The 21,918-nt window shown below is 43.4% G+C and overlaps 1 protein-coding gene across 7 annotated transcripts in view; it reads left to right on the forward strand.

Moving 5' to 3' along the window:
- The window catches only part of CNKSR2 (connector enhancer of kinase suppressor of Ras 2), a 496,515-nt gene that overhangs the window by 143,930 nt on the left and 330,667 nt on the right, over positions 1-21,918 (forward strand). For all 7 annotated transcript variants that reach the window (XM_068270009.1, XM_068270010.1, XM_068270012.1 and 4 more), the window contains 2 exons: positions 1,467-1,526; positions 10,361-10,429. In XM_068270009.1, coding sequence (XP_068126110.1) covers positions 1,467-1,526; positions 10,361-10,429 — 129 coding nt within the window. The remainder of the gene's footprint in view (positions 1-1,466; positions 1,527-10,360; positions 10,430-21,918) is intronic.

Genomic DNA, 21,918 nt, shown 5'->3' on the forward strand with positions numbered 1-21,918 from the left:
AGGGTGATCAGATGCCCGTAAGAGGCAGGTTAGGGTCTGATCTGATAGGTGGCAGTGACAGGTGGTGATTGATGTGTTAATGATGGGTGATTGACAAGTGATTACAGGGGAGGATAGATGTATACAGTACACGGGGGGGGGGGGGGGAGACTGGGGAGGATCGGAGAGTGTGGGGGGGGGTGATCAGGAGCCCCCATGGGGCAGTTTAGGGACCAATCTAAAAAATAGTCTTGACAGATAGTGACAGGGAGTGATTGATGGGGGATTAGGGGGGTGATTTGGTGCAAACAGGGGTCTGAGGGGTGGGCAGTGGGGGGTTTGAGGGGTGCTTTGGGTGATCAGAGGGAAGGGAGGGGCAGATCAGTGTGCTTGGGTGCTTACCTGCGTGGCTGCAGCCTGCCCTGGTGGTCCCTCGATCACTGGGACCACCAGGGCAGGAGGCAGCCTGTATAATACGCTTTGTATACATTCCAAAGCGTATTATACACTTTACTTGCGGCGATCCGGTAGCGAGTAACCTGCCGATGCTTCCAAACGGCCGGCGGGTTACCGTGCGAGGGGGGCGGAGCCTGTAGCCGGCGGCTGATCACGTCACGAATGACCACGCCATAACCACGCCCACCGCTGATGGGCGTATTGCGGCCGTTTGGGCCTAGCCCTTGCCTCCTCCCATCGGCTGTGGGCGGTCGGCAAGTAGTTAAGATGTCTAGTGGCTTTGGTGCCAGGTCAACATCTGCAAGCAGTTTGAGTCAATGGAGAAAGTGACCATGCACAGGAGGTTGAATCACTGAGGGAGTGCAACTAGCCAAACACAGTCATGAATCCAATAAATAGAAAAAGAGGCCTTGCACATCCCTGAATAAAAACTTAGGTTTTAATAGAAAAAGTTAAAAGGCATACATTACTTATCCCAAGCAAGGCAGAGAGAGGTACAGGCGAGTGGGGAGGTCGACAGCCGTTTCGCGCCGTCACATACTGTGGCGCATCATCAGGACCTGAAAAAGTGACGTTAAATCTTGTTCAAGGAAACGTGTTGCAAATCTCTGACCATAGTACACATTTTGTACACGTTTTGATGGCCTTTATCAGTCCCTACAATATCTCCCTATAGTGCTCTTAAAAGATCTGCAATTCCTCTGGGAGTCCGATATACATAACTAAGAGTTAAACCATGCCTTGTATACTTAAGATAAAAAATAGTAACCAGCATGTGGGTGATAATGACCGGTTAAATGAGGAAAACCTGTGATGAGGTGCACTGATTGCATACAGAAATCTTTCTTGGCATGCCTCTGTTTTTTGAGCCTGTGAGTCGTCAGGCCGCGTAAAGCTGTTTCAGGCAATACTCAGAGGGAAGTAGTAAATGATTTAATGGTCCACTGACATCTGTTTTTATGTTATGCCTACATTACTGTGTATTGCTGAAGTTACATTATATTTCAGTGCCCTTTTTTTTTTTTCTTTAGGGAATGTACATTAAATCTACTTATGATGGACTTCATGTAATAACTGGAACTACTGAAAATGTAAGTATAATACAGCTACTAATGTATTAAAACAAGGTTGTAACACAAGAGTAATGGCAATCACTTCAAATGGCTAAATAAGGGTAATGAGGTGATCCCATGTAGATATGTCTTGTTTTGGAAGGATGGGTAAATTTTGCTAGGGAGATCGAAAACAAACTGCTTATTAAAGTAAGTGGGGCAGAGAACAGTGACTTGCCTCTAAAAGTTGTCTGACTTCTTAAAACAGAATGTATTTGCGTTTATTAAGGTTGGAGTGAGCTCTGAGGTGTCCCACAATGCATCACTGCTCAATATGCAGATCATCTTGTTGTTGACCCTGTTAGCTAAAGACATCTCCAGATCCGCTGAAATGCAATGATGTGTCAGCTTATTAATGTTACAGAGCCAAACTAATCCAACATGCATACATACTGTACTGTTTTGGATTGGTTGATCCCATTGGCGTAGCTACAAACCTCTGGGCCCCGATGCGGAATCTGGATGTGGGCCCCCCACGGCAACATCAGCCCCCCTCCCCCGGCAACACCCGACGCACACACATATCCGAATCCCTATAGCCAGCTATAGGTCCCCCCAGTATAGGTAGCCAGGCATAGGTAAGCCAGTATAGTTGCCCCCGGTATAGGTTAGCCAGGTAGGTGCCTCCAGCATAGGTAGCCAGTATAGTTGCCCCCAGTATAGGTTAGATAGGCAGGTGACCGCGGTATAAGTGAGATAAGTTAGACAGGTGCCCCCAGTACAGGTTAGCTAGGAGGGTGCCTCTAATATAGGTAGCCAGAATAGTTGCCCCCAGCATAGGTTAGATAGGTAGGTGCCCCCAGTATAGGTTAGTAAGGTAGGTGCCTCCAATATAGGTAGCCAGTATAGTTGCCACCTGTATAGGCTAGCTAGGTGCCCCGAATACAGGTTAGACAAGTAAGTGCCCCAGGTTAGATAGGTAGGTGCCCCCCAGTATAGGTTAGATTAGGTAGCTGCCCCCTAGTATAGGTTAGATGAGGTAGGTGCCCCCCAGTATAGATTAGGTTAGGTAGCTGCCCCCCAGGATAGATTAGGTAGCTTTCCCCCAGGATAGGTTAGATTAGGTAGCTTCCCCCAGGATAGGTTAGATTAGGTAGCTGCCCCCAGGATAGGTTAGAGTAGGTAGCTGCCCCCCAGGATAGGTTAGAGTAGGTAGCTGCCCTCCAGGATAGGTTAGGTAGCTGCCCTCCAGGATAGGTTAGGTAGCTGCCCCCCAGGATAGGTTAGATTAGGTAGCTGCCCCCCAGGATAGGTTAGGTTAGGTAGCTGCCCCCAGGATAGGTTAGGTAGGTAGCTGCCCCCCCCCCCCAGGATAGGTTAGGTAGGTAGCTGCCCCCCCCAGGATAGGTTAGATCAGGTAGCTGCCCCCCAGGATAGGTTAGGTGGGTAACTGCCCCCCCCCCCAGGATAGATTAGGTAGGTAGCTGCCCCCCCCCCAGGATAGATTAGGTAGGTAGCTGCCCCCCAGGATAGGTTAGGTGGGTAGCTGCCCCCCAGGATAGGTTAGGTGGGTAACTGCCGCCCCCCCCCCCCCCAGGATAGATTAGGTAGGTAGCTGCCCCCCCAGGATAGGTTAGGTAGGTAGCTGCCCCCCCAGGATAGGTTAGGTAGGTAGCTGCCCCCCAGGATAGGTTAGGTAGGGAGCTGCCCCCCAGGATAGGTTAGGTAGGTAGCTGCCCCCCCAGGATAGGTTAGGTAGCTGCTCCCCCAGGATAGGTTAGATTAGGTAGCTGCCCCCCAGGATAGGTTAGATTAGGTAGCTGCCCCCCCAGGATAGGTTAGGTGGGTAGCTTCCCCCCCAGGATAGGTTAGGTAGGTAGCTGCCCCACAGCATAGGGTGGGTAGGTAGGTAGGTAGGTGCCCCCCCATAATGAAGGGGGGAGCCGCAGCTGCGTGGAGGGCAGCCCGACCTCTCCCTCCCTTCCTCTCCCCGGGGCCCCCCCTTTAGATGCAGAGTGCGCGGCGCACGGAAGCGCTGTAGGCAGAACTCACCTCCGTCCCTGCGCCGCTGATCTCCTCTCGCTGTATAGATGTTGTTACACACTGCTTCCTGTTTAGCTGGAAGCAGTGTGTATCAGCATCTATACAGCGGGAGGAGATCAGCGGCGCTTGGAACGCAGGCACGGAGGTGAGTTCTGCCTACAGCGCTTCCGTGCGCCGCGCACTCTGCATCTGAAGGGGGGGCCCCGGGGAGAGGAAGGGAGGGAGAGGTCGGGCTGCCCTCCCCGCGGCTCCGGCTCCCCCCTCGAAATAGCGCGCACGGTCGGCACTACATGGGCCCCCCAGGCCCCTCCCCGCCTCTTCAGGTGCCGGGCCCGGTCGCCGTGGTGACCGTTGCGACCACAGGCCCTACGCCCCTGGTTGATCCCCATCAGTGCTTGGCATGTTACAAATTACCCAGCAAGCTCATGGTGAACCAGAACTCTTATTAACAAGCTGACACATAGCTAAACAAACCTCCAGAACCGTTGAAATGCAAGCTGGAACACAGTGTGGGGGGGGGGGGGGGGCAGTGATGGAGGGGGGACCCGCTGGGCCTGACTCCTCCCTCCCTTTCATTGGGTTTCTCTCTCCATGTTCCCCCCTCCACTGCATTGTTATAGAGCAACCTCGTACAAACGACTAGCTTCCTCCAAGTGGAATTCACTTGTCACCGGCTCCTCTATCTCCAGCGCCACTCACTACTTCCTGATTAGAGTCTCCGTGTACCTGTGGGTTCCCCCTCCATACCTATACTGGTGGCACCTATACCTGCTTAACTATACTGGGGACACCTTTAGCTGACTACCTATACTGGGGCACCTATACCTGGCTATACAGGGGCACCTATAACTGGCTAACCTATACTGTGCCACTTATTCCTAGCTACTTATACTGGGGGCACCTTTACCTGGCTACCCATACTGTGGGCACTTAGGTCTGACTAACCTATACTGGGGCACCTATACCTGGCTATCTATGCTGAGGCCACCTATACCTGGCTACCAATATAGAGTAAGTCCAGGTACAAGCTGAGGTCAGGGCAAGCAGAGTTCAAGCATAGTCTGATCAAAAGCTGAGGTCAAGGTCAGGTGAATGTTTGGCAGAAATAAAGTAACAGGCCAAGGTCAAAACATGAACTCAAACAGGATCAGGCAAGCTGCACCATGTCATGGCTAACCTAAGCTGATGGCGCACTCATCAAAGAATGCAACACGCTTTTATGGACAGACAGAGTGGTTTGGTGCCAAACTTGCCATGCATGCATAAACACTTTGGTGCATGCCCAGCATGTGCATAAGGCGTAATGCTGTACACTGTAAAATTGTAAACCATAATGCATTAGGTGCTTAACCACTTGACGACCGCACACTCATACCGTGCGACGGCAAAGTGGTAGCTGGAGGACCAGCGACGCACATCTGCGTCGCCAGGTGCCTCCCTAATTAATCAGGAAAGGCCGCTCGCGTGAGCGGCCGGTTCCTGTTAGATCACAGAGCGGGTCTCCGTGAATAGCCTGCGAGCTGCTGATCGCGGCTCACAGACTAAATGTAAACGCAGGAGACGTTTGTCTCCTTTGTTTACATTGAACGGCGCTGCTGCTACAGCAGCGCCGTAAGGCAGATCGGCGATCCCCGGCCAATCAGCGGCCGGGGATCGACACCATGTGACAGAGTCCTGTGCAGCCCCATTCACCAGGGGGGAGAGGTAGGAGAGGGAGGGGGGAATTTTGCTGCGGAGGGGGGCTTTGAGGTGCCCCCCCCCCCCGCAACACTCAGGCAGGCAGGAGCGATCAGACCCGCCCTGCACATCATCCCCATAGGGGGGAAAAAAGGGGGGTGATCTGATTGCTCTGCCTGCAACCTGATCTGTGCTGGGGGCTGCAGAGCCCACCCAGCACAGATCATACAAAACCACGCTGGTCCTTAAGGGGGGGTAAAGGCTGGGTCCTCAAGTGGTTAAGCAAACACATTGACAGCCAGCCTCACGCGCACAAGCAGGCAGATAAAAGTATGTATGACACACATGCTTAATTGTATCGATCTTTAAATGTTTTGTTTTGGAGTCACTTGCTTTGCGTATAAGATAATCTGTTAGTGAATACATTTTAATTGCTTTACAGATTACTAAATAATTAGATATTATTGCACTTGGCACTTTTAGTTATAGGATCCAGAGGACCTTAAGCTGCATATGCAAAGGTTACCATACTTTTAGTTGTTTTTATTATCCTTAGTCATTTTTGTAACTGCAGTGCATGTACTGTATAACAGCTATTGAATAAAAAAAGTTCCTGTAGCCACCCCATAAATGTGTTCACTATTTTGATGAACGCATGCTGCATTTTTTTTTACCCACTTGGAAATCAGATGGCAACCTACTGATTTCAATAAGCTGTATTTCCCCATCCAAATTCGGAAGATTTGCAGTAGTGGCGATGGGCCCTTAGGGTGGTGTAATTTAAAGTATACTTTAGAAAATATTTAGCTTGGTGTAGCCATCCTGCAAACATGGCTATTCAGTACCTGTACAAAGTATAATCTCCATGTAATCATTTCTGGGATTTGTGGTTCTATGAAATCTGCTCTGAAACCGCTAATTCCTAAATAGTTTGCATAGTTTGCCGTTTGCAGTTTTCCCTCCTACATCTAGGTGAATAATTCCTCTCGCCAATAGGAGAGCATCTTTTATACTGTGGAGAGTTTGTAACCAATGAGAGAAAATCTGAGTATTAGCTCTGAGAGGAAGGAATGTTCCAGAAAGGGAGTCATTTTTTAGTTAGCTAAGGAAAAAGCCTGATGGAGATCTGCAGAGCTGTGCTGTCTGTGAGGTGAAATCTTTCTCCAGTGACGTGACTGCATCCTGCCTGAACAGGAGTGTTTGCAGGTCACTAAATATGATTCTGTTTCTTCTGGCCTCATCTGAAGGAACTGTAAACAACCTGTGTTATTACTACAGTAATCAGCTGATTGGGAATGCAGTTTATTAGTATGTCTTATCTGCCTGCATTGCAGCCATGCAGGTTCACAGAGCCAGCTGTGAGTGATTCCTGTAGGATTGTGACTTTAACATAATCAGGCCTCCCAAGGTCTTATGCAACGCAATTTCTATTGAGGACTAGAGGCAAAAACAACCATATTGGCCTAAAAATCTGCTCTGGGGTGTCTAGGCCTATCAGAATAGGATCATTCACACATATCAAATAATCCAGCTTGCGTTATCTTCCTGTTGTTGCTCTTCTGAGTGAAGCTCCTTATGGATTACAAATAATGATTTGTATATGAGCTCCAACTGCTGGGCTACTACTTAGATCAACACTGGCCAGTGTTTGGAAAATTAGCTTAAATGTTTATCTGAATTGGACTAGAACAGGCTGTTTATACATGTGTCATTTAACCACTTAACCACCTTAGCGGTATGGACGAGCTCAGCTCATCCATTACCGCCGCGGTGGATATCTCGGCCCCTGGTGGGTCTTTTTTCACAATTTTTTTTTTTTAAAACACGTAGCTAGCACTTTGCTAGCTGTGTGTTTAATCCGATTGTCGCTGCTGATCCACCGCTACACGCTGCAAAAGAGGGCCCCCTCAGACCCTCAGTGCAGCCTGGCCAATCACCGCCAGGCTGCGCTGTGGGGTGGATTGGGGGCTCCCCCTGATGTCATGACATCGATGACGTCATACTGATCGTCGCCATGGTGACGAAGGAAGCCCTAACAGGAAATCCCGTTCAGAGCGGGATTTCCTGTTGGGTATGATCACCGACGGTGATCGGATGGCTGGGTGGGATGGTGCAGGGAGGGGTGAATCATTTAGCTAGCGCTAGGCTAGCTACATGATATAAAAAAAAATAGGTTAAAACAACCCACCCACCGCCGAACGCCGCAAAAAATAGACAGGGTGGTTAACAACATTGTATCATATTAAAACGTCATGTTCGAGCCCGTTAACGGCAACATGATGTTTTAATACATTGTGTTCCCGCTGCCACTCCGCACGTGTGTGCGCCGCTCCTGCCGCTGTTTTTGTCGGCATTCCATGTTCAGCGATAGGGGAAGAGGACCGAGTGGTCCTCTACCCAATCGCAATGCCTGGAATTAATGGATGTGACGGCGATCAGCAACCGCGTCCATTTATAAAACAGGAAACAGTCACAGTGTAGTTAAATGTAGAAAAAGAAAGTGAACACTCCCTATAACGTCAGTGTTCACTAGCGACATCTTGTGGCCAAAAAGTAAAATTACACATGCAGGCACATACATACACAATAGTAATAAAATTAATAACTTACATTACCAAAGCGCCCCCCCACCCCCCCAAAAAAAAAAGAAAAAGTAGAAAAAAAATATTTTAAAAAAATACATAAATAGTTGCCTTAGGGACTCAGCTTTTGTAATCTACATTTTATGAGGGAAAATTACTTTTACCTTACTACATAGGGGCTTGTAATTGTGGACCGGACAAAAAAAAAACAAAACTGAAGAATAACACCTAGATTTCAAAATATATTGTCGCCATACATTGTGATCGGGACATCATTTAAATGGTTTAATAATCGGAACAACTGGGCAAATAAAATGTGTCCGTTTTATCCACAGGAGAAGATTTAACTTTAACCACTTAAGCCCGAAGGGTTGAAATTTTTTTACATCCGAGCAACTTTCACCCCCCATTCATTTGCCAATAACTTTATCACTACTCATCACAATGAATTGATCTATATCTTGTTTTTTTTGCCACCAATTAGGCTTTCTGTGGGTGGTATATTTTGCTAAGAGCCACTTTACTGTAAATGCATTTTAACAGGAAGAATAAGAAAAAAATGGAAAAAATTCATTATTTCTCAGTTCTCAGCAATTATAGTTTTAAAATAATACATGCCTCCATAATTAAAACTCACGTATTGTATTTGCCCATATGCCCCGGGTATTTCACCGTTAAAATTATGTCCCTATCACAATGTATGGCGACAATATTTTATTTGGAAATAAAGGTGCATTTTTTCCGTTTTGCGTCCATCACTGTTTAGAAGCCCATAATTTATTAAATCATATTGATATACTCCTTTGACATGAATATTTAAAAAGTTCAGACCCTTAGGTAACTATTTTTTTTTTTTTTTTTTTTTTTATTATTGTAATTTTTTTTTTTTTTTAATGTAAACTTGTATGTGGGTATTTTTTGGTGTGGGAGGTAAACAGGGTTTTTTTTTTAATATATTTATATGTTTATTTGTAATTTTTTTTCTTTTTAGGTGCAATTTGCTATTTGGCCACAAGATGGCCAGAATCAAAAAGTCCTGGGAGCGATCGATCTCGCTCCCAGGCAGAAGAAAGGAGCCCAGAGCTCAGAAAAGCCGCAGCGTCTGAAGAGACGCTGTCGGCTTTTCTCCGGGGGGGTCCGATCAGCGAAAGGGATTTATAATCCCTTTCACTGATCGGTGGGCTAACGGGCAGCAGCGGGGGCGCGCACGGGGGGGCCCGCGGGAGCGCGCGCGACCCGCGGGAGTGCGCGCAGCCCAACTGGACGAGAAATCTCGTCCAGTTGGGCTTAAGTGGTTAAAACTATAATGGCCAAAAACTGAGAAATGAATTTTTTTCATTATTTTCTTATTTTTCCCATTAAAATGCATTTAGAATAACAAAAAAAATCTTAGCAAAATGTGCTACCCACAGAAAGCCTAATTGGTGGCAAGAAATACAAGGGTTAGATCATTTTCTTGAGATAAGTGGTAATAAAGTTATTGGGGAATAAAAGGGAGAAGCACTGACAGGTGAAAATTGCTCTTGTCCATTAGGGTAAACACCCTTGTGGGTGAACTGGTTAATGTGCTCTTAAAAATCTACTGTGATTTTGGGATTTGACATCTCTGGATTTTCTGGTGCTTCTTTGGGCCAAACCCTTCCCAGAGGCTTTGGAGGTGTCATTCTCTATTGCATTCCATTGCAAGCAACTGTTGGTATTCCATAATTGCCATAACTGTGAGTTCAGATGCTATGACCTATCTGTTAGAACATATTGCTAGAAGGTAAATTGTTAATTTTATCTTTTTTACTGGGTCTCCTGATCTAATAAAATTGCTTAACATTATACTGCTGGTTTGTGTGCATCACTGGAAGTTGTAGGTGTCACCAGACACACCTACATGTGCGCTACACTGGCTTAAGGGCATAAGGGCCCGTTTCCACTAGAAGCGCTGTGATGCGGCTACATAGCAGGTGCACCGCAGGTGTCCTGAAACACATGCACGCCAGTGCCTGCATGTTGTGCGGAGCGGTGCGATCCGTGAACCTGCATCATGTTGCAGATTATCGCACGGCCGCATCTGCCCGCAGCCACGTCCCATCTCCTCCATGGACTTATGCATCGGGAGAAAGCAAACCTTTCACAAACCTGAGCAATAGATAGACAAGACAAGATAAATATTTATATTGCGCTTTTCTCCTTGCGGACTCAAAGCGCCAGAGCAGCAGCCACTAGGGCGCGCTCTATTGGCAGTAGCAGTGTAAGGGAGACTTGCCAAAGGTCTCCTACTGAATTAGTGCTAGATGTTAGGTATGCAGTGGAAAAGTACATGGTCAAAGATTGAAAGGCTGTATGTTAAGCTGATCTGTAGTTCCAAATATATAGACTGCTGAGAAAAATATGCAAATGTCTACTAGGCCTGTTAAAATGTCCATTGGCACTACATTGTGTATCATTATGGGAATGGAATGATTGCATTATATTTTTAGGCCTAGTTACCTAAATATTTAATAAACCCATAATACAGTTGTAGTTATTATGTTGGAAGACATGTGGTCTCTGATTTACAGTTAAGCTTTCATTTTCCAGTCACCTGCTGACCGTTGTAAGAAGATCCATGCTGGGGATGAAGTGATACAAGTCAATCATCAAACAGTGGTGTGTATACTGTCTATCATTAATATATTTTGAGTAACTATGCATGCTTACTCAGCATGAGCTGTACTGCATAATCCACTTTTGAGAGTATAATCATGTAGCTTGACGAGTGTCATTAACAGCATTGCTTAAAACTAAATATTAACTGTCCATGGGAAAGATGATTGTATGATGATCAGATTGTCCTACTTCAGCATGATATAATTGAGTAGAATTTTGCAGAGAAAAAATGTTATGAATATATTTTATGAATTTAGTTTTGCGGTTGTTTTTGAAAATTAAAAATGTTTACTCATTTGGTAAGAAAAAAGTAAGTGTGATGAGGAAGGATCTTTTTTCTTAGGTATAAAGATAATTTTGAGAGCTAATCATTTTTTAACAGTTGAATTTTATTAGTTTTACATAGAATAAAACAGTGAAAAACCCTCCACACACAACAGTATAACCCTCCACCCAGCCAACCACACCCCCTCCTTAAACCTCCTCCCCCCCTTACAATTGTGCATCATGCGACCAATTACCACAGGATCAGACCATTATCCGGGGGGGGGGGGGGGGGTGAGTGGGTCCAGTCCCATCCCATCAATAAACACACATGTCATTTGCATCAGACTTCAGTAGCTAAGTCATGAGGCAGAATTGTCCGACCATTAAAACCACACTTTACGAAATTTCTGAGGGCATTTCCAAGAGCTAATACTTAACATTAATAAAACTAATAACCTTATTTAAAGTGGACCCAAACTAAAAATGCAAGATTTAGAAAATAGATTGTATTTCTGAATTATAATAATAAATAGCAGCCTTTTTCAGCTGCATGATGACCAATATAAAATATTTTACATTAATTGGAGAAACCCCTCCCTTCCTTTCATATTGCCGGCAAATAATCCAGCAAACTGGTGGAGTAGATGGTGTCCAGAAAAGGAGGAATTGCTAATGGCTGCCACCTGTATAACCCTAGTTATGCAAAGAGAAGGGTGAAAAGCATGCACTGAAATGCTCATAGGCTTGAAGGAGTGTTTATTTATTTTTGTATGTGTCAGAGTGGTGCAACTAAATATTTTGAATTAAAAAAATGTTTGATTTGGGTCCGCTTTAACCGACATATAGGCACTAGTCTAGATTAGGAGATCCAGCAGAAAACCTCATCAGGATATTTCCCCAATATGGGTGGACAGCACCCTCTTGAACTGCTAGGTGACAGATAGGTTGTAGTAAACGACGCCCACACTATTTGGCCAATCACAATGCTTCATGTTGTAGAGGGTGCTGTGATGGGAGAATTGTTCCCAATTGAGGTTTCCTGCATTGGTCCTCTTAACCAGACTAGTGCCAACATACAACATGTATGTATTTTGCATTCTGTAGATTGCTTAGATTTCGCTTCATTTAAGTTAAAATAGTTGAACGACAAAAGTCCCCACCTCTGCAGTTTTTTGGTATTTTTTTTGTTTGGTTGCTTTTTATTTATATCTGCAACTTTTTTTTTTTTTTCTATTAGTAGTTAGTTAGGCCCACTCTGTTTTCAAAGAATGCGGTATTGTGGAAAACATTGCACTGGATAATAATAATACATACAACAATATTGATTTCCTGCAAGTTGTAGGTGGTCGTTTAGCAAAGAAATGGACATGAACAAAAGTATAAACTAACTTTATATTGCAAGTGAGACTTGCAATGCATGTTCAAACATTGACACGGTACATAAAGCAAGATTTACACAATATTTCAACAATGTAAAAATGTAAACTACAAACTACAATCATCAAAGTGAATACATTAATTTCTAGTCTTAGTGCAGCTTCCCAAAACCTTCTAATGTACACATCACATTACACAGAACCTTAGTTCGTTACCCAGCCAGCATCAGCTCCAGTAGCAACCACACCAAAAGACCAAAAACTCCCTTTGTCACAAGGTGCAAAGAATATTCTCCCATTGATGCCACCCCCCCACCACACATCACTTCCCTTTCTAGGAGCCTCTATAATTGGAGAATTTGAAAAACTCCTTCTGAGAGTCAGGAGGTCCCAGGAAGTAACAGCTGAGGTTCACACTATAGTTGTCCAGGTGTATTGTTTAAGTCCATGAGGTCAGAGGTGAAATGACTGCCACATTAAAGCATGCTGTAACTCAAAAGCAGCCCATTTGTACCAAGTTAATTTATATTTTGGAATATTTAGGTTGAATGGTCTGACTTTACTCCTACTGCAGCATATGAATGGGTTTCAGATCAGGACTTGACCACTTACATTTTTTTTTCTGTCCAGTTTCTCTTTCAATTATTGTCCTGGATAAACCCAGTTATTTTACCTTAAAATTACAGCCCAACACCCTTGACACTTTTTTTCTTCTAAACGCAACTTGAAGAGACGCTGACGTCTCCTTTTTTTTATTTTATTTTTCACCTAATTTTCTGCTTAAGTCTTCTTCAGCATTAAAATCTAAGCGGTTTACAAAGAAAGCATAGGTTTCACCAGTTAATGCACCAGTTGATACAGTACTGGTAGCACTCTTCTGTCTACATTACTGTGCAACCTGGATGATACTGTAGCATTGCAGCCATGCACAAGCAAGTCACAGGCTACAGGCAATTCCCTCAGTAATCTGGCGGCTTACTGAAGCAGACTAGGTCTCACTGGATGGTGCTGCGGAGGTAATCCACGCAGGTCCAGAGTAGTGTGCAGATACGAGCAGGCTGCAAATGGCTGCCAGCTCACCCATTGACCATGGCTTATGGGTCTCCGACTTTCGTATGACGTATGCGCCTGCCCACTTTCCGCTATAGCCAGATACAGAATTCCAGGGTTAAAGAACAGTTTTACTATAACTGAAGTTCTATTACATCAGGGTTTTCTATAACGGACATTTCTCTCATATACATATAATGGTGTTTGCCTGGGACCTGAACATTTACTTTACTATACATGAATGTTTACTGCATCTGATTTTACTATAACGAGATTATATTGTAATTAGAGAAATTATGACAAACCCTTTAGTGCCTTGGTAATTTACTCTGAATATTACTCCACTTAAAAGGTCTTGCTATGGAAAATAATTGAATAAATGGAAGGCAACTATTCTGTCTGTGACAGGGTAAGGCAAAGGGAAGCAACAAAAGCATGTCTGGATTTTTTAATTTCTTCCAGTGATACGCTGGAACTAATTGCGTACATGACGTTACATAGACTGTATAAATTAGACTGTCATTGAAAATCTGCTTTAAATGTTTGATTAGCCTAGAAGGTTTGTTCATTTTGCTTAGCGCTGTCCATAAATTTAGCTTCCTGGTCAGGTCAATTATTTTATTATTAATTCTACCATCCATCCTATTAGCCATAGCAAGAACTTTAATAATTTGTACACGTGTGTTCATTGATTTTTGAATCAAAATAAGTTTTAATCTGTATACAGCATTTATGGATTCTCCCTTTTTGAAAACTACAAAAAAATTATTTCATTCATAAAAAGCACATTTTCTTTTACAAGTACTGTATATTCGGGCGTTTAACCCTTGAAAATCTTCTGACAAATCAGGGGTTGTCTTATACGCCGGGTGTCATTGATGCTGAGTGATACGCCCTATCCTGTTACCGACTCTCAGATCTTGCTGCTGAGGACTGTAGTGAAGCTGCACAGGCACACATGTGCAAGATCTGAGAGGCAGAGAAGGAGGTAAATGGGCTACAATGGTGGGCCAGAAGAGTGAAAGAGGCGTGTTTTATGGGCACAGCCCAATCTATTCTTCCATACCACTCTGATAAACAGATAGACAGGGAGAGCTGACCAATCCGCTTAGGGAGAGGGAGAGTTGACCAATCCAACCAGTCAATCGCCTTTATACTGTTATATACTCGGTAACACGTACAGTACAACACCAGTATCTGTTCATACATACATACATAAATAGCACCAGTACCAGTATATGATTTTTGTTTAAATTTGTATTTGGTGTGCATTGGGAGAGGGGTAGTCTTATACGGCGAGTATGTCCCCAAACTCTATATTTTAACTGTAAAAGTTGGGGGGTCGTCTTATACACCGGAATATACTGTATCTGTTCTTTGCAAACATTCATAATGAGTGGTGTAAATTACTGATTTCCTATGAAGCAGGAAAAGACCTTCGTAAGGCTAACACCTTTTCTGTGCAACAAAAGAAAAAAATGACCCCTAAAAAAAAAAAAATACAACTATTATAAGGAATGTGTTTTTACACTAAAACTACTGTATGTGTACCTGGAAGAGTGCTGTTCAGAGGTTAGTAAAAGTCTGGGGGAAAGGTGGAATCATGCTTTTAGTCCACCTGATATTAAATGATTTATGCTTTGATCATGCTGGTAATATTGGCCTTGTGTTATGGCAAGGAAATCGATATGTGGGGTGTCTGTTCCTTAAAGGACAACTCAGTAGTGTAAGAGGAAAAACGCAGGGTCATTTGGATATTTCATGATTCCATCTCATCATTTTTTGTTCATTTCAGACTATCCCTCCAAAATTTGTAAAGATTTCCCAGTTTTAGCCGTGGATCTACACCAGCTGTCTGTACCTTGATATATTTTGTTCAGCCTGTTGGATACCATCTGATGAGAATTTAGAATCCGGATTTCTGTTCCAAGGAGGAAATGGCTTTGTGTGCAAACAGCAATATTTTCTCCCACTGAGCACCAGATTGTTTTGCACCAGTCAATCTCTCCCAGTGTTGAGCATAGAGTATATTTGAGATAAAAGGCCCATACACACGTCGGATTTTAGCGAACGACCCGTCGTTTGAACGTTCCGTCGTCCGGACGTTTCCGCGTCAAATCCGACGTGTGTACAGACTATCGTTCGGGTGATAAGACTGGTTACCAACGATCCGCCGGGCGGATCGCCGGTAACCAGTCTTATCACCCGAACGATAGTTTGTACACACGTCGGATTTGACGCGGAAACGTCCGGACGACGGAACGTTCAAACGACGGGTCGTTCGCTAAAATCCGACGTGTGTATGGGCCTAAAGTCTCATTGTCTTTACAAAAGGGGATGCTTTCCTGGAGAAATCTGTTTACTTTACTTTTCTTGTGAAAAGGGAAATGTTTGGATTGAGCATGGTTCAAGCAATCTAATTTATAATGGGCCTCAATTCATTAAGCAGTTTAGACTAGTCTACTGAGGGTTTTTAGTCTACTGATGGTTTGGTCAGTTGCATCAAAGGGGAATTCACTATTACCAAATGTCTTAGACCTGTTATTAGACTGGTCTAAACCATTTGGTAATTAGGTGGGTAAAGCAGGCGAAATGAATAAAAGATGCAATTCACAAACTAGTAGCTATGACTGACATCCTTCTCCTCTGATGAGCTCTACTCTGCATACAATTAAACTCCTGCATAATTAATTCAAAAGGTTCCATCCTCATTTCTAAAATACTTCACAGAATTACTTTACCGACAGAAATCAGCTGGTCTAATCTCTGTCAGAAAAAGCGGGCGTGGTTACTCCGTGTTTGGCTTTGTGAATTGTGTAATTACTGAATGTAATACACCAAACCATCAGTAGACTAAAAACCATCTGTAGACTAGTCTAAACTGCTTAGTGAATTGAGGTCAATGGCTAAATGTTTTCCTGAATCAGGATTTTAATCTAAGTACACATTTTTATTCGACCAGGAGGAAGGTTTAGGTTATTTAGAACTGGTATTAGTTGTGGTATTAGTTGGTAAGACCAGGGCAAGATTTGTGTGTGGCTGGATTTTAACACTTTTTCGGAGATTGGGACTTCTTCGGATGCTGGCAGAGGAAGTGTGCATGAGGCTTTTGAGTGCCCAGGGAATGTGTTTTTTTTTTTTTTTATTATGGGAGACTTTTAAGTCTACCTAAAGCGAACCTTGGATACAAAAACACAAGTTGGCAAGCAGGGACTCCTAAATAATATTGACAAGGGTTTATGATTGACCATCGGAGCTGGGCTCCTCTTCAAGCAAGGGTACAGTGTACTGTGCCTGCATGAGTATGACTGCGCCTGTGCTGTAATCCAGAGTCGCTCATGTATAAGTGGCTCTGTGCTACTGTGCAGGTGCAGCCATGTTTGCACAGGTGCTGCATGGCCATGCTTGTGCAAGAAGAGGATTGGGGTCTCTGGCAATGGCAGAGGACAAAGTGGGAGGAGGATCCAGAGACTTCTCTCTCCTTGGGTTAATATTTGCGTTTTGACGTTTTTTGATGCCTCTGGTTCTGTTCCAAAGATACCCACTGCTTAAATTCTAAATTTCTGTTTTAGGGATAATGAATGAGATGCAAATAATTTTCCCATGCATTCAGATTTCAAGTAAATGTAGCTTGAACTTTGACCAATAAAAATTGACAGGAAGTAATTCTGATTGGTCTAATTGCAAGCTGCATATAATTTACATATAATTTGAATGCAAGGATATTTTCATCCCCTTGATCATTCCTAGTCTGCTTCAGTTGATTATCCTAGTTAGAACCACTGCCATGTAGTATAGTCTGGGGCCTAGTACTGCAAGTCCACCCTTTTGGTTTTTTTTGCTGGTTCAGAAGACTGTACTTTAGCCACTGATGCTACGTACACACATGCGACAACGATCGTTCGTTGTCAACGACGAACGAACTTTTAATTGACGAAAGAACGACCGAAGTAAAGTTAGTTGTAGAAGGTGTGTAACGATCACATCGTTAGAACGAACGTTACACAACATAAAAGCACCTATTGCGCCTGCGCATAAAAATGAAAAGTTCCATGGAGAAATAGTGATATGCGCATGTCAGGCCTAGTACGAACGATCGTTTCCAACAATGTACTACTTTTGCAAACGTTCGTCGTTGGGAAAAATCCGCCAAGCTAGATCGTTCGTTTTGAACGATCTAGCTCGTCCGTCGTTCGACTTCATGGTCGTTGGCTGCTTTTTTTCAAACGATGATGACGTTTGAAATGATCGGGGAACGATCGTTTCAAACGACTATAGTCGCATGTGTACGCACCTTTAGGGTCAAAATCACTTTTTTTTGTAATGTTAGTTTATTGTGCAAGGAGAGTTAGAACTTGCACAGGTATCATAAACATCTGCTTAACAATTTAATTGGCTAGTAAACTCCGTGTGATACAGAGCGACAGAAGATTCACATGCAACACGGTTTTTATCTGTTATTGCATTGGGACCACAGACACAGCCTTAGTGCTTTTTCCCCCCCTTCAAACAAACAAAATAGAGAACAGTCCGTTTTGTATTTTGAAAACTTTTAATATCCGGCTCAAGAAAGGCAAGGAAAAGCTGATAACAACACAACTCACAAAGCTGATAATTTATCTTATACCGTACCTCAGAAAAACAACTTATCCAGAATAGTGTGTAAAGGAGAAGTAGCCCTTAAAAAGGATTTAACATGCCATAAACAGCTCTGCTTATGTTTATAAAATGTATTTTAATCAGCTGCTTTTATTTTATTTTTTCTATTGCTTAGGAGCATACTGAGTTTGCAATTTAAGTTGTGTAATATCTTCACTAATGGAGATCGCCTTTTCTTGAGAGTTAATGTTAGGCTTTTATGTAGACTTGCACTTACAGCCAAATAGAATTGACAGTATACTGGTTTTGGTGAAACTTGTCAATCTTTGCCTGAAAGCCGAGTACTATAGTTTAAATATGATGCTCTGGACTTTGTAATGTCATATTGTGCTATGAATACACAAATATAAAACCTCTTAGTATAAATCACATAAAAACACAAATGGACATTTACCGTTGTTCATTTGATTTGCTGGAAAACAGCTATAGGTAATTTGGTAAAGCTAAGGGAAATGGATTCTGGCAGTAGTATCTTTGCTCACTAATATGCTTTCTATTGCCTGGCCTTACAGTTTGTCAGGACTTAACGGGAATCTGAAATACAAGGAATACGGTGGCTTCCATCTTTATTGACTTATAAACAATGTAGGGGCTTGGCTGTTTTGCTAAGCTTCTTGGGGTCCTTTTACATTGGTGCGGTGTGATTTGTGTGTGGGGAAAAAAAAAAGGTGCTGCAGCATTGCACACTTTGTATATGTGGCTGACTGCTTGATGGGGAAATTGGAGGCAACCTGCCTTCAAAAAGTTTCATCCTTCAGTCACTTGTATACTGCTGGACAGGAAGTTGGTCATCTGAATATCTGCATCGGCATTGCAAATGCACCAAAATTAAAAAAAAAGTGCATGTTACCAATGACTTTAATTGCTCTCAGTGCTGTGCATAGTAACTTAGTGCTGTGCACAGTAACTTATTGCAGCTTCTGCGTCAGCTGGAGCACTTCTATTGCATTGCAGGAAATGTGCCAATTTCCACTGGCTTTAATGGCCATTGCGATGAGTTGCAGTAAATGAGGCCAATGCGACGCAATGCGGTAAGCACAAAAAAGGACTGCTGGTGCTGGGATCTCCAGACATAGGCATAAAAAAATAAAGCAGTTGCCACTGCACACAGGCAAAGTAATGACTTTCCACTGGGCTCCGGTGGATATAGCTCGCATCTTCACAGTAGAGTGGACCCGATTGGGTTTGGCTACTTCCGCCAGAGCCCACACATGACGCAAAGGCCCATACACTGATGGATATGTTTTATTCTTTATGTATACAAGTGCTTGAAATATGTTCCTTGTTGTGTGTGCATACCAATGAAATTAGATGTGTAGTGTATTTAAGTGGAATTGTTCTTGGATTAAGTACGATGTGGATGCAAGAAAAATATAGGAATACTCTTTCAGCTTGCCTTTAAACTCCGTAACAAAAATTGCATCCTGTTTTTTATCATCCTACAAGTTCCAAAAGCTATTCTAATGTGTTCTGGCTTACTGCAGCACTTTCTACTATCACCATCTCTGTAATAAATCAACTTATCTCTCTCTTGTCAGACTTGTCAGCCTGTGTCTGGAAGGCTGCCAAGTTCTTCAGTGTTGTGGTTCTGTGATGCATCTCCCCCCTCCAGGCCCCTCTTTGCACACTGCCTGTGTATTATTTAGATTAGGGCAGCTTCTCTCTTCTCTCATCTTTTACAAGCTGGATAAATCCTCCTCTGAGCTGGCTGGGCTTTCACATACTGATGAATTACATATGGGTAGAGCTGTCTGCACTCTGCAGTAAGAAACAGCCTGACACTTCAGTGGAAGATAGCTGCAGGGGGAAAGAAACACACAAATGATCTCTTGAGATTCAAAAGGAAGGGTGTATACAGCCTGCTTGTGTATGAATGTATTTTCTATGTGTGGACATACTGTACATCAACCTACTTCCTGTTTTGGTGGCCATTTTGTTTGTTTATAAACAAACTTTTAAAAACTGTTTTTAACCACTTTTAATGCGGCGAGGAGCGGCGAATTTGTGACAGAGGGTAATAGGAGATGTCCCCTAACGCACTGGTATGTTTACTTTTGTGCGATTTTAACAATACAGATTCTCTTTAAGTGTTTTTGTCTTATAGCACCACAGTACTCAAAATTTGAAATAATTACAGCATTTCTGCATATTGAATTCCACTTTACTGTTCTAAGCACAGTACAACTGGTGATCCAAAATGTCATACATTTTAACAAAGCCTTATTGAATCATTCCTTCATGCCTACAGAGACTTGTAAAATCTCTGTTCTGGGCAATATTGCCTTTCTTTCTAAATCTGCATTTTCAAAACAACATACAGATTTTTTTTTTAAGTGTACCAGAGACGAGTACACTTACAAGTTTTAAAAGTTTTATACATATTCCTCCAGCCCCAGCCGCACGGATCGCTCCCACACCGCCGTCCTCAGTCTCCCACCTCTGCAGCACCGGGTCCGGTAACTTCGGCCAGTCGCAGCCAGTTGATGCAAGTGCAGTGCGCTCCCTCCGTCGGAGAGATGGAGGGGAGCGCACTGCACATGCGTAGAACTGGCTGAAGTTATGGGACCCGGTACTGCGGAGGGAGAAAACGGAGGACGGCGGTGTGGGAGCGATCCGTGTGGCTGAGGCTGGAGGAATCCCCAGGTATGTATAAACTTTTTATCCTTACTAGTTTCTGTTAAAGGCTTTGCAGTACCTCAAGCCTTGTCTACGACACTCATCCATTGGGGGGTAGGGCTCTTTCACATGAACAGCACATTAAGTGCTCCATTTAGGTGCCCAATTGATGGGATTCAGTGCCTTTAGTTGAAAAATAATGTAACCGAATGGGAGTGTTTGTAGCCACATGTGTCAAGTGGTTACCAAGCAGTGCATAATTACCCTGTAAAATACTTTAAAGCAGTGTTCCCCAAACCTGTCCTCAAGGCCCACTAACAGTACATGTTATGTGGAAATCCACAGAGGTAGTTAATCAGCTCTGCTGAGATGCTAATTACCCCACCTGTGCATGTTTGTGGTTTTCTGAAAAACATGTACTGTTGGGCAACTATCAAAGTTAACTAAAATCCTAAATGCCTTATATATTTCCAGTAATTGCTAACAAATAGCAATACAAAGGTTTTTTTTTCATCTTTTCATTTGTGAAGAAAATGACATTCACAGAGAACAGTTTTCACTGTGGGCACTACTATGGAGGACTGTGCCCAGCGCATCCAGCATACATAGACAGTCCTCACTAGCAGTAAAACTGTAACTGGAATCTCTTCAGAATGATAGAAAGCAGAAATAGAGCTTTTAATAGTGTGTTCATAACTCATCAGCTGCAGCTATGTGTGTTCCTTTGTGTCTCTCGTTCTCTGCCTGGCAGTATAAAGTAAACAGAGCCAGGAAGAGCTAATTTTGAATGGAGGGGTAAGCATCCAAGAACAGGAATAAAGTAAACCCCCCTACTCTTCAGATCCTTCTCTGTATCTAAAAATCCCTTAGCTGTTCTCATTGTCAGGAACCGTCCCGCGGCACGCCTGCGTATACGGTTCCCGACTGCGGGTTTGACCAGACCAAGCGGGGAGCAGCCTTATTCAAGCTAAAAACAAGGCTGGGACCCCTTAAACACTTCTCACTGCCACCACTAGCTGTTGCTAGACACGTCCACTCAGCTGTCGAGTGCTCAGCACGCAATCCGCGGTTTCGTACTCTGGTCAGCTTTGCGCTTTAGTCCAAATACGAGAACGCCACGCACACACACGCACAATTGCAATCTTACACTGTAGTGAAGCAAAACCACTAACAGTCGTTCCGAACGATACTGTTAGACACTCCGAGACTTCCCAGTCTGCTGTCGAGCACAGAAGTGCCCCATACACACAATGCAATTACAATCTCATACGGTAGTGTTGCTCAGTCATACAATCAGGCATGGACTTATACACAGTTACACTTCAGTCTCTTCTAGGCTATGAGTGTTAGTTTAGTACAGCAGAAGTCAAACTTATTAAATAACGATGTAATATTCCAGGAAAAAAAGTGGAACAATGCAGAAAATAATATATACAAAAGATTTGCAAAAACAAAGTAAAAAGTTACAAAATAAAAGTTACAACGATGCACACAAGACAAGTTGCAAAAATAAAAGGGAAA

The sequence above is a fragment of the Hyperolius riggenbachi genome, chromosome 2, assembly GCF_040937935.1.
Source record: "Hyperolius riggenbachi isolate aHypRig1 chromosome 2, aHypRig1.pri, whole genome shotgun sequence".
Taxonomy (NCBI): Eukaryota; Metazoa; Chordata; class Amphibia; order Anura; family Hyperoliidae; genus Hyperolius; species Hyperolius riggenbachi.